The sequence below is a fragment of the Polypterus senegalus genome, chromosome 15 (genome assembly GCF_016835505.1).
Source record: "Polypterus senegalus isolate Bchr_013 chromosome 15, ASM1683550v1, whole genome shotgun sequence".
Taxonomy (NCBI): domain Eukaryota; kingdom Metazoa; phylum Chordata; class Cladistia; order Polypteriformes; family Polypteridae; genus Polypterus; species Polypterus senegalus.
In genome coordinates this window covers 52,413,387-52,427,729 of record NC_053168.1, presented here as the reverse complement: position 1 = coordinate 52,427,729, position 14,343 = coordinate 52,413,387, and the positions used below count along the sequence as shown (strand labels likewise).

At 35.0% G+C, this 14,343-nt stretch overlaps 1 protein-coding gene across 5 annotated transcripts in view; it reads right to left on the bottom strand.

Moving 5' to 3' along the window:
* fam126a (family with sequence similarity 126 member A) overlaps nt 1–14,343 on the bottom strand; it is a 128,549-nt gene that overhangs the window by 59,819 nt on the left and 54,387 nt on the right. For all 5 annotated transcript variants that reach the window (XM_039737701.1, XM_039737699.1, XM_039737698.1 and 2 more), the window contains one exon: nt 3,606–3,687. In XM_039737701.1, the coding sequence (XP_039593635.1) occupies nt 3,606–3,656 (51 nt within the window). In that variant the 5' untranslated portion in view covers nt 3,657–3,687. The remainder of the gene's footprint in view (nt 1–3,605; nt 3,688–14,343) is intronic.

Sequence of the window (14,343 nt, the reverse complement as noted above, 5' to 3'; positions counted from 1 at the left end):
CTTTTTGCTATCACAAAAAAGGGTGAGCACAACTCTACTGGAAAATCAACAGTGAGATGGTAATGGTGACATGGGCAGTGAATTTCAGTCATTAAAACTGATATGCTCCAGCAACAAATAAAGCAAATCTGACATAGCCTAAGACTAGAAGATATAATATGACATCAGCGTTACTTAACCAATTTGAAATTATTTACATTAACTGTGGCCTTAAAAAATTGAGAAAAAAAACATACTAAAATAAGTCTCAGATTAAGGGTAACATATTGTGCATCCATTGGAGGGGACAACTCCTCCCATGTCAGTAATATCGCAAGTTTACATTCACTGATGTTTCATTTCTTCTGCTGTCCCGTAGTGTGTAGTAAAGACGTCACTTAGGAACATGGGCAAATTTTTATAGCAATTAGATCATTGAATATTCAAAAAAAGGCATTTTAAAGCCATAAATGGTAACTGGTGGGAAGTGGCTAAAAAGTGTGCGATTTGTTTTTATCTGTGTACACCACATATTTTAGTATGGAATATAAACAAGGATTTATACATGAGCTCCCAAGGCATACAATAATCTGCATTTGGCCTTAAGACTGACCCGTGTGTCTCTCCAGATTGGCCATGGCCGCTTTTATCCACACATCCCTTGATAGACTTTAGTTTTTGAATCCTCTTTGCAGATGATAAAGGTAGCTGAACATGCCCATGAGCTGTGACTGGCTCACTGCGATTGGTTTTCCAATATTTGCCACCAGCTTGGTCTGTTCAGATTTAATCTCCATGCCATTAGTTGATACGGTTTCCTTGAGTTATTTCACCAGATGGTCAAGCTCAGTTTTACTTTCTGCCACCCTGCCAATGTCATCTGAAAATCAGAGGTTTGTGATGATGCGTAAGCTTATGCTTACAGTACCCTGGTGATCTTGGAGGGTATCAGTTATGGTATGCTCAAGAAAGAGGTTAAAAGGAGTGTAGATAATAGAATACAGGCATAAAACACTTCTACTGGAGTGTGGAACCACTCCCCCATTGACCAATGGATGAGTACTGCACTGCAAGCATTAGCACACAACCGATGAATTAGTATGAATCTGCTTCTGGCTCATGTTGTAAGTTTTTGTAGCAGCTCAGATTGTGTCATGCCACACCTTGTCAAATGCTTTCTTCAAGTCAACAAAGTCATTATAGATGTCCTGCAAATTAAAAATTTGTTCTGTGGTACTTCTACTATAACAGAATCCAACCTGTTTTTCAGCAAGTATTTCCTCTGCTTGGGGCTTGAGTCTATTCAAGATGACCTTCAATGTGGCCTTGGGGGATGCTAAATCTCATACCCACACTGTCACCTGTGGGGTCCCACAAGGATCAGTCCTTGGGCCGACTCTTTTTAATATCTATATGCTGCCCCTGGGTCATATCATCCACAAGCATGGAGTTTCATTCCATTGCTATGCTGATGATACGCAGCTCTATGCGAGACTGGATTCGACTTATCTTACACCTCCATCAGCCCTATCCTCCTGCTTGGATGAGAATGAGGCCTGGATGTCCAAGAACTTCAAGCTGAACAGCACTAAAACTGAAGCTCTTTTAATTGGCACTCCCCCACCCCACCCCACCCCCAAATCAACTTCGTTCCTCTGTAAATTGCATTTCCTTTTCTGACCGTACCATTACCCTCTCCCCTTTTGTTACAAATCTGGGTGTCAAGTTAGACTCCCATCCTTCATTTGATACACATGTCCATCACCTTTGCAAAATTGCTTTCCTTCATCTCTGAAACATAGCCAAACTCCGTCCCTAACTTTCCCTCTGTGATTCTGAAAAGCTGGTTCATGCCTTTGTTTCATCCAGGCTGGCTATTGTAATGCATTCCTCATCGGGATCCCCAGCAAGAGCCTTCAAAAGCTCCAACAAATTCAAAATTGTGCTGCAAGAATCCTGATGAGGGTGCAGAAATACAAATATATTTCACCAATCCTTCGGTCACTTCATTGGCTCCCTATGCACTGCCGTATTGAATACAAACTCTGTTTGTTTACTCATTAGTGGATCCATGGAAATGCTCCACAGTATCTGAAGGAACTCCTTAAACTACAAACCACTGCAAGAAACCTCAGTTTTGCAAATACCTACTGCCTTTGCACCCCTGTGACCAAACGTCATACAATGGGTGACCGAGCCTTTGCAGCCGCTGCTCCACGGCTCTGGGATGCCCTACCAGACAGCCTAAGAACACAGAAAATTGTGGGCTGTTTTAAAAAACAGCTAAAGACTTTTCTTTTTAGGAAAGCTTATTAACAAGAATGCTGTAATTATTGATGTTTTATCTCTGTTTTTATCTTGCTTTGCTTTTGTTTAAACTTTTTATGTAGCACTTCGAGATTTACTGCTAATGTAAAGTGCCCTATAAATAAAATTCATTATTATTATTGTCACTTTGCTTGCATGGCTGATAGGACTTCTCATTCTGTAGTTTTGGCACAGCTGGAGATTTCCTTTCTTGAGGTGGGCGACAATAAGTAATGAGGTCCATGTTATTGGACACTCATGTTTATGTCAGACCTTATTGCAGATTTTTGCCAGTAGCTCAAGCATAACCTCTTCAATGGATGATATAGTTTTATTTACTGAATTGTTTACAGTACAAACAACAAAAATCAAACTGTATTTTTACATCACTTTTCACAGTGCACACGATTACAACAAATTTGATGATGGCAGAAAAATAAAATTCAAAGCAACAAGACAGAGAGCTTTCTTAATAATGTGGTTTGAAAGACTTGTGTGTCTACTCTAGAATAGTAATCAGTTAGTTTCTAACAAAAGTAACAGGGAAAAGTGTGGGCCTGGACAGACTGACTATCTTCTGGCAAATGCTGCCGCTTATTTAAACACTTTAGGTTTAAACACAGAGAAGCGTGGGTATAAAGAATAAATTGTACAGGGAACTACAGGTTAAAAAATCATTTTGTAAGAATTAACAGTATTACTAACTGCACAACTGTATAAAAATAAGACAAACATCTGCAGTTTTTAATTGAAACAAAGACTCTCTTAGCCTGTTTCTAGTTAAAACAGAATTTATAATTGATCTGGCAACATAAAATTTACTGAATGCCCAGTAAAGAGCTTTGTGATGCGGCTCACTGTGACAGATACAGTTAAAATAAAGGCAAACTAATAACTACATGGGTTAGCAAGATAGCACGCTGGTTGCAAAAGCTTCATAGCTTCGTGGATATGGGTTCAATAGAAGGCCCTGTTATGTTGTGCGAGGCTCATATTAATGTGGGTTTTCACTGGAAACTTTACTTTCCTTGCATATCCCAAAAAGGTCCATGTTATACTGACTGAGTTAAAATGAACATAAGAGACCATAGGTGTGTGTAAATCTTTGTGATAGACTGGAGCCAGCCCTGTGTAGGAAGCCAGTCTTGCTGTTGTTTCAAGGAACTGGAGTACACCCTACATTGTAGTGCAGGGAAAAATGTTCAGAGAATACACAGAAGTTTTACACATTCACTCTACAAAATTTGACATCTGAGACATTTTCTGAAAAACTTTAGTTTATTATTGTGAAAAGGTTTAGAAAAGAACCAGTACATTACCTTGAACTCTGATAACCACTCCTCCACTATCCCCTGTTCCATAGCTATCATTTTCCTGCATTTGTTGTTTGTGTGTTTTTACCTTAAGAAAAAAAAAATTAGAAGAATTATAAGTTAACTTTCAAATGCGCTATCCACTCTTTCTTACACACAATTACAGTGGGGGGAGAAACCTCTTGTATTTAGCAAGACAAAATAAGTATAGCCTCTTTTTACAGCCTGACACTAGCAACATGTTACCGCTAAAATCTCAGATCACAAAGTATATGATTAACATGTCTAGTAGTCTTTAATCAGGCTTACATTTTTAACTGTATGTCTCTAGCAGGAAGCGATAAAATTAATTTGAGTAAAGGGTTCTTTTCACTGATGCAAGAGCAGTGCAGTACAATTTGTAAGGCTTCTGCTATCTTCTGATCTTCTGTGCATTTGTAATACAGTTCTTGCAGTGCCACAAAACTAGTGAAAGTTCAGGGAAAAAAATGACAACACCTGAATAAACTAAACTGACAATAAAATGTTTAATTTTTAAAAATGTGATCATTATATCTTTCAAATAGTTATATCAATAGTGTTCTACTTTGTAAATATGACAGACAAAAATGTTCTGCATGTGCATCGTCCATTAGTGGTATTCCATGTTTCCGGCTTAGAGCAATGCAGAAAAGACATGGACTCCAGCTGCACACTTCAGCAAACCGGAGCGCATTTACACTCAATGGCCTGATCTTTATATTTTTAAATGGTTATTTAAAAAAAGGCTAGCCATTGGTACATCAAGAATAGGGGAGAGTAAGATTCAGCTCCTGCTCTGCAGGGCATTCTCTTAACTACACCTTCCCTAAGTGTTTTTATTTGAGTCAGACACCTTTTTATAGTTAAGTCCCAAATAAAGGTGAAAATGCTGCCTAGTTTACTGTATTTGTTGGAATAATAAAACAAACCAGAGGGTAGATTTATATTGGAAATTGTTGGGGTTTCCAGAAAGACATTAAATGATGCACTTCACTGAAAATCAGTTATTAACTATTTATCTTTTGAACATCAGAAATATGTATTTATCCAAGCAGAATAGATATCACAGGTTTTATTGCAATGTTATAATATTCATTTTTCCTTCCTTTATTTTGATAATACAAAAAACTGTATAAAAATATTTTTTTTGCTTTTGGAAATCACAACCTCCTCCATTCCCCACAGCCAATATCTGACAGCAATTATACCTTTAAGACTTTTTGGATGAGACATTCTGAGCTTTATGCATCTGGATTTAGATTTTAGGTTATTCACAAATTCTTCCTTGCAGCTTTGTTTAGGTTCTGTTAAACTGACTGGGAAATATCTATGAGGCACAGTCCTCAAGAATTTCTGCAGATTTTAAATTTGATTCAGGCCTTAGATATGACTGGACCAATCAAATATTTATTTCAGTCATGTTCTGAAATGTTGTAATTTTGGTTATATGTTTGCAGTAAAACATGAAGCAATTACTTGATATGGGGAAAAAAAGGTATGCTCTGTATTTTGTCAATTTCCTAATAGGAGACTGGAGTATGTCCACCGGAAGCATTCAACAAACAAGAAGATATAATTCTATTTTGATATACAGAGACCATTTTTATTAACTGCCAGTTGTGGGATCTTATTTGATGCTGACCACAAAAACTCCACTCTGGAAACTGGAACCAATAGAAGGCAATGGTGGTGTAACACAGGGATTAATTCTGGTGTCTCACAGATTGAGTATCTTGGGTGTCACACCCATTTGCTGTCCATGTTGCATGTTGCTAACACATTCTCCACACATCTACCCAAGTCATCCAACCCCCAAAAAAAGCATCACATACAGCATGTAAGCTAAAGTCCAAATTGGTCCCTAAAGGATTCCAATTATGGGTATGTGAATGACTGGCCCTCCAATGGACTGGGCTGCATTCCATAAATGGGATAAAGACTTAAGTTTCAATATAAAACGTGTTTTTTTTAATTTCTTATTTTTTTCATTTCACTTTGGCACTGGATAGTTACTCAAGCAGATATGTGACAAAAATGTCATAAATGCACTTTAATTAATTTGCAAAACAAGATATGAAAAAAAAATCCAAAGTCATAGAATAATTTCTAAAGGCAAAGCCAAAACAGAGTTATCAAGGTCTAGCTTCAGAAAATTACTAAGAGAACAGAGTCATAATAGTACAGCAGGTTGTAACAATCCATGCAGAGGCTTTCTGGTTATGAATGGCACTTCATTTGATTTTTTTTTTTTTTTTTTTAATTCTGACATGAAAGCTAATTTACTTTGACTATAAAATTTTGATTAGGCACCCTAATTATTTTACATATTTTAAAGAGACAAATAGCATTGTGTACCAACCAATATTTTAGCACTCCTTGTGCTTTTAAGTAATCCATTTGTACCAAAGCTTTCCTATATAAGGTAGCATCTTTTCACTCTGATTTAGTCACGGCACATTGTAAATTGCTTAGGATGCCATTGCTACTTAGTGTCAAAATTTGATCTGAAATGAAATCACAATAATAAAATTAGGCTCATTATAAAAATCAGACTAGAAGCGACTTTGTGAGAGCTGTTTCATTGTTTACAATTATGCTACAGCACCCATGACTCCTTAGTTGATTTTATACAGTTGTTAATTTCTACTGCCTATAGCCAACAACTTAATATGGCAATATATGTCCAAAAATATCTATGCTTACTGGCATGTTGGTATGTTTAAATCTAATTAAGCCAATGGTTTTTTAGTAGCAATGACAGAGTGTAAGAAATGGGAAGCAGCCAACTAACCTTTCTCCTTTAGGAATGTGAAACAAATTAATATATTTCCACATCTGTGACTTCTATTTGACTAAGCATTCATCTAATGTTTCAGTAGGAAGTGAAAATGTGTCAGATTCAACTGCTCATATGCCAAGACTGTATCCTTGGTAACAAATATATCCACATGATTTCGTATGTAACACAAATCTTAACAATTTCAGTCTGATCAGTGTCTTTATACTACCTTTATTTTTATGTGTCCTTGATGTAAAGAACATATTTAATGTATTAGATAGATAGTATTATGCACATAAAAAGGTTTAATTACCTGTATTTTAGGAAACTGTGTGCTACATGTTAGTAGGAGGAGATCTTAATTTACGCTGGTCAATAAACAAAATTATACAATATGACCACTATATACATGCAGGTAACCCTATTTAAACAAGTGTGCAAATATGAATGGAATGTGTGTGTGTGTTTATGAGAGAGAGAGAGAATAATTTAAAGACAGATCAGGCAAAAAACTATGGGGGCCATGAATGTGCCACAGTAGTGGACCTCAGAATTGTTATCATGAGTGTATTTGTAACAGTAACCACACTGAACTTGTATATACAGTGGTTGAAAAATTATTTGCCCCCTTCCTGATTTCTTATTCTTTTGCATGTTTGGATTTTTTTTCCCCTAAATAATAAAAACCATCATTTAAAAACTGCATTTTGTGTTATATTTGACTAATGGTTAAATGTGTTTGATGATCAGAAACATTTTGTGTGACAAACATCAAAAGAATAAGAAATCAGGAAGGGGGCAAATAGTTTTTCACACTACTGTATTGTATACATGACACTATGACAGATATAACCAACCAAACAATCCTGGAAAAAATCACTTAGAAAAAGGTAATTGAAAAAGGATTCAGATGCAACATGTGCAGAGTTTCAGCCAGTAATCTGAGAGTATACTACAAAAAAGCATATCATAGTGCAAAACATGATGAGGTGTGATTAAAGCCAAGTTCTACTTATGCCAATGAAAAACAGTTTTGATGTCAAACAGTTTAAATAATCAGAATTAAAGTAGCGAAGTAACAAAGCTTGACAGAAATGATGTTCTGATCAATCAGCCGCTAATCTACAAATCACTCAGTTTTCCCTCAAAATTGCTCGATTGGTGACGTCTAAAGTGACTGATCTGAAAATCGGATTATTTTGGGGCACTGCCATCCTCGGCATTATGGCAGTGAAGCCACGGAGTTCCATCAAGACAAAACATATAGCCAATGTGGAAATGTAAGGACTGATTATTTGAATATTTTCTTTATCTGGTACTAAAGGGGAGTGTGGTTGTTGTTATTGTTACACAGGTACAAACATAATTATTTTATTTCCTGTTTTGTACAGTTTTATGACAGTCATCTCATTTCAGTATTAGTAAATGGCCTTTTTGTATGCCCAGTGATAGTCTTAAAATGAGCAAGAAACAAAGAAAGCCTTCAGCATCAACACAAAATTCCAGTGAAAAGGATAAATCCTTTACAACCATTTACTCTATATATAAAAAAGGGCAATTCTTACATAAACTATGGATTTAAAATGGCAGGGATCCCACTATCACGAAATCCCCTGTGCATTGTATGTGGTGAAGAATATTCCAATGAAGCAGTTAAATCATTCATACCTCTTTCACATATGGAGTCAAACCACCCCAACTTATCAAGAAAGTAATATTAAAAAAAAACTTTTGCAAAGCAAATAAGCAAATCAAGGGACCCTTGGAGAAACTCTTAAATCCAGCACTCCAATTATTAATGCTGTGCTGAAGGAATTGCTGGCTAAATCAAAAAAATATATTCAAAATGGAGAGGAATTAATCCTAACTACTGTAAAAGACATTGGAGGCATCTAGTAAGCAAGTAACTCCCCCTTTCTTACAACACTGTGACTCACAGAAGTGGCAGTATAAACAAAGACCCTGGAGCTCAGATGCTGGAAAGAAGCAATAATTAACGCTGTTAACACCAATTAGGTTGACGAATCAACAGATATGAATAGCAAGGTATATTATGGCAAATAAGTCTTTCAAGATAGTTTGCGTGAAGATGTGGTGTGCACTGTCACTGCTAACAAATACAATAGTGTCCATCAATTTTAAAGCAATGAATGGTTATATATTGGGTAAATTAGGCTGGTCATTTTCTGTATGAGTTTGCCCAGAAGAGGCTGCGACTCTGAGTGAATGGACATCTGGTTTGATCTCTAATGTGAGAAATGGTTGCTGTGATTGATTGTCACTTATGTAATTTTTCCTTTTGTTAACCAAAGAGTTCAGTTTTGTTATTTATTTTGTGCTAGACAGCTTCCGTTAAAAAAAAATATTGTTGTATCATTATTTTTGATTCCAGTTTGTTTTCATCTTGGGCACCACAATTTTCAGGCTTTTTCGCATGTTTTGTTGCTATGGCAGTGTTTCCCATGATTCATCTGACTCACATGATGTGCAACAACAGTTCAACAGTATAAAGGCCACAGCGTGAATTCCTGAATCATCCATGATTTGGATAAAAAAATTGCATTAAGTGTGACTTATAGTGATTCCATGCATTAGAATTGTACTTTTAACAATAACTTTGATTTTTGTTTTAGTGTTGGGGGCTTTGAATACCATTCTCGACTCCTGGTTTTGACCTTTGCTTTGTTTTTAACTTGACCACGTCTCATCTCCCACTCCTTCTACATAAAAAATTCCTACAGTACAGTACCACCTTTTGTGAATTTATGCATTGTGTTAAACCGAGAAATGTTTGCATGCAGAAAACTGTCCCAAATCTGAATAGCACCTACTGAAAGATGTGGTTCAAATCAACTTTGTAAAAGTATGTGCACAGAATTCCTATTTTTACTTTCTCGTGTATATAGTATAGAGAAAGTATAGGAATCGTGAAAAAATTCGACCATGACATTTTAAAGAATCTTGATGTTTCAGACCTTCCTCAGTACGAAAATACAGTTCTTGAAATGATGTTTGTCTGTGTGTAAACATGATAATTCAAAAACATGAGATTTTATATACCTGTTTTATATCAAAAATAAAGGAATCCTAACAACTAATGGGCTACTTCCGGCAAGCAGAAGTGGTACTTTAACTGAATACTTTCACAAACTATGGTTATAATTACAGATAGATGATTCAAATTTTGTATAGGTATTTATAATGATAATGATTACATCTTGCCTGAAGAAGGGGCCCGAGTTGCCTCAAAAGCGTGCATATTGTAATCTTTTTAGTTAGCCAATAAAAGGTGTCATTTTGCTTGACTTTTCACTACATTCATAATATCTAACACGGTACAACACCCTAGTACTAATGATAAAAAGCAAATAGATATGAAATTTGAGAAAAATAAAATACAACTTCTGGTTGAGTAATTTAATTATTCACAGAAATATAAATGTGTACACAATATTAAAAACTGTATTCAATATAATGCATAGTCTTTCAATAAGTATTATTAATTTAATTAAAATTTATACATCATCAATTTAACAATAACGCATAAAACAAATTGAACATGCCATGTAAATATAAAGATGTAATGGGAACAATAAGCTGCTACGTCCCCTTCATGTTTCTGGTAATACTGTACATAATTATTTATATATATATATATATATATATATATATATATATATATATATATATATATATATATATATATATATATATATATATATATATATATATATATATATATATATATATATATATATATATATTTTTTATTATTTTTTTAATTTCTACAATCATTATCATAATTAAATGTAGCTAAATGCAGTTTTACCTATAGCAATTTATTGCAACAAATATTATATAATACTAACACTTTTCTATGTTTTTAGGTGACTAACTCTTTTCACATGTAATCTAGGTAATGCATATGTAATCATGAAAAAATTCCACCATCATTTTTGACCTCCCTAAGTGTGAAAATATTATTTTAATATAAAGTTTGATTATAAATAGAGATAAACAATTGTGTATCGATATTATCAGTTAGTTTTGATGAGAAACAAAGACTATGATATTTGAGAAATATTGCACAACCGGAAATGGAGGACAAGGTCATCTGAACTATCTCAGTATATGAGAAAGTCGAGGGAAGCACATTCCCGATTTTTTTGGAAAGCTTTGTAAAGATATGGATAAAGAGTACAAGAATCTGCCATCAAAATTTTGATGGGTTATCAAGTTCTGCTGCCTTGGCTCTTGTGCTTGTGTTATATAAACCATTCCTCTAGAGGTTTATTTCAGTTACCAGACTTGTTCAGTGAAAGTAGCACGTGCGATATGTTTAGCTCATTAAATGAGCTTAACCTTGTAATGCAGGGGAAAAATGGTAACTGTTTTGAAAATGGCCAGCAAAATATTTTCATTCAAGGCTAAGCTGGAATTTTGGAGTAAATGAAACAAAGACAATTGTTGCCCAGTTAGTATGTCACTTCTTTTGTGCACTTTGTGAAAGATAGTTCCCATCAGGCAAAAGAGCTAAGGATTGGGAATGAGTGAATCGGTAATGCATTCTTTAATACATCCAACAAGTTGTCTTTTACAGTGCAACCATAGAACCATGTTTCTTAAATATGCAAATGGAAGACTTTGGTTATATTTTTTTTATATAAATACAACCTCACCTCTATCCTTTTTTGGGTGCTTTTGCAACAAGATTTCCTAAAACCTATATTTCACAATGACTGATATAAACAACAAAAATTAAGGGGCTGAGTAGATGTGATCAACACACTGGAGATGTCAGTATTCAATAATAGCCCTCAATAGGACTATCTGCTGTCAAAGAAACAAGTCCATTGTTTCCATCATATCCATTACTTTGATAAGGTAATTTTGTTTTAAATTTGTATTTATTTATTTAAAAACTTGTCTAGTCTGTGGAAATAATTGTACATGCATTGTCAACTATGCTGCCAAAAAAGGTTTGGGAAACTACTACATAGTGTAAAGAAATACAACACCAAGAAAGTGCCTGTAGTTTTTTGCAAATTGGAAACCTATTAGGGGACTGTTTAGGAGAGAAAAGATCTAAACTATCAGCTTTCAACTTAAAGAAAGTGGAGTAAATTGAGAACCTAACATTTGTGGAACTGGTCTGTGCATGAAAAAGCAGACACATGTTTTGTCCAGCTAAACTCAAAACAGAAGAAACAGATCACTATGCTGTGGCTCCCACCAAAGACAAGGAAAAGAACCCCAAAACAGACACTTTTTTTTTTTTTAACAAAAGAAATAAGTTACAGAAGTATGCATGGCACAACATTCAGATCCATTCGAGGACTGCACAGCGTCTGTAGTCTTCAATGGACTGAGCGAAGTAGTTCTAATATTTTCTCAATTCATTTCAGGGTTGTAAAGGCCAAAAGGTTCTCACAAAGATCGACCAAAAGGCTGAAAAAAGGCCTGGACAGGCTAATCCATCACAGGGATCACTTTCTCTCACACACACAGTGTGACAATCTGCAATTGGCAATTAATATTACATGCATTTAAAAAACGAACACAACTCATGTAATTAATTTCTTCTTTGCTTGAGCATGTCTGGCTGTAGTAATTTTCATGAAATGTGCAAACTATGTTAGAAATCGTTTACCGTTAAAGACACTTCTGTGAAATGAAATTAATCTAGTACAGGGTCCAGTTCAAACATTTTTTTTTTATATTTTTAATTATTATTATTTTATTATTATTTCCATAAGAAGCCAATGTTTTATTTCACAAACCATTTTGGTTGGGGGTGTTCCTTGATTACGGAGCACATTTTTTTTCTTTCATTATTCAAAACACTCGTGAAGATCCCTGTCCCCTCATCCCACTGAGATGACACAAAGGAGGGACACACACACAGGAATTCAGAGAAGGCGAGTCAGTACACAATACACACTGCCACTGAAAAAGAGATCAAGAGCTACTTGATACCTGAGATGGACAGTGATGTAAATCCACTTGAGTGGCAGGAAACACAAGAAGTACTTTTCCCTAAATTGGGGAAACTTGCAAAAAAGTACCTGTGCATCCCTGCCTCAAGCCTCAACCCCTTCTGAGAGAACTTTGTTTGGGGAAATGTAACATGTAACCATGCTGCTCTGAAGCCAGATGCTGTGGATAGACAGGTTCTTCTGTCATACAACTTGAAGTTTCCTCAATAGAATTTTACATTTGTTTACATTTTTTCTGATATCTTTGTGTAATATTGGACAGAACCTGAAGGTAGCAATTTATTTAAAAATGTTATAGGGTTTTTTTTGTATCTTTGTGCAGTATATGACAGAACCGGTTTACAAGTGCTATAGCTTTTTTTCCTGTACAGTTTGAGACAGAATTTCGGATTTTTACACTATAGTACAGTATGTTAGATTTTTGTTCTTTCTTGTGTACTGCACAATTTACCCTACATTACAGCAGTTTATCCACACTGTAATGTCCATGCCCTTTATTTCAATTGTGATTAGCATTTTATTCCATTTGGATTCATATCTTGTTTACATTAACGGTAAGCATCTGTTTAAAATGCTCTCCTTATAATGGTTTTGTTGGTCTTAGTGCAATTTTTGTGTGTAAATCCTAATCGGCCACTTTGAAATGGTTTACTCATACTTGCACCGTTTGATTTCCATAATACTTTGACTAGTGATTTTAATGTTTTTGTGTTATTTTACTTCAGGTTTTCCTTCAACTGTTGTTTCTATTAATCTTATTAGTAAGCTTCAAATAATATCATATTATTGATCTACCATGGACTTAAGACTTTCACAAACACATTTTTAAACGATGCAAAACATTGTCTAATTATAGTTTTGTCAAAGTCCCCAGAAATAGAGATATCATTTTTTTGCCAATATTGTGCACACCTAGTCTCATCAAATTTTCTTGAAATACAAGTGTGCCACATTTCAACAAAATCGGTCTCTTAGTTATTTGGCATGGACAAACAGCTTACATCACTGTCCACCTCAGTTAGCTTTAATAAGGTCAGGCATGTAAAAGTTCATATTTATATGTATTAGCATGTTGTTAACTACTGCAGTCATTTATTTAGCAAGGCTTTTTAGTTATATCTGAGTTTTTGTGACCGATTTAGTTTTATAATTAATAAATCAGATTAGGCATTTTACCTAAAAGCGCTCTTATTAGTGTGGTTTGTTTTTTACTGCTATATGTATGTACATGCCATATATGCAGGAATATAGAATCTGTACATAAAACCTTTGACTCCAACTCAGACAATTTACGGTAAGAATGACTCAGACTCTTATATTTGTAATTGGAATAATATATGTGCTTAGTTGATTGAAAACACAAAACAGGCTACTTTTTAGCAGCCTAGCCTATAAATGTTTAGGTTTTAAAGGAGGCAGCGAAGCCATTGTGGGTTTTTTTATATAGTTTATTAAAGAACTAGCAAAATACCCGTGCTTCGCAGTGGCAAAGTACTGCCTTAAAATTTTTATTAAGAAGAAAAGTAAACCTTTTTCAAACTGAGAGAAATTATACCAATAATTATTTGTTAAGGATCTCTTTGTATACCACGTTGTCAGTTTGGCCCTCCTGTTGTTCACTTGAAAGAGACAACCGAACAATTCAGCGGCAGCCATCAACTCACATGCAGAACCATAGATGAAGGGCTTAAGCATTTCACTCTTATAGTGCTCCTGTGTAATATAATTATCTCCTGTACCGTCATCAGTCCAACCTTGAACCCGTCTCAGTCGTTCAATACATAAGACACAATGTTCCTCCGGATATCAAGAGTGAGCCTGATATGGCCGTGCAATATGTAACACAAAGAATGGAAAAGGCAGGTGCCATCTGAGGGCATGGAAACCACTCGGTAAGTGACAGTTCTTTGATCGATGGTGATCACCTCGATAGACATATTAATGGGGG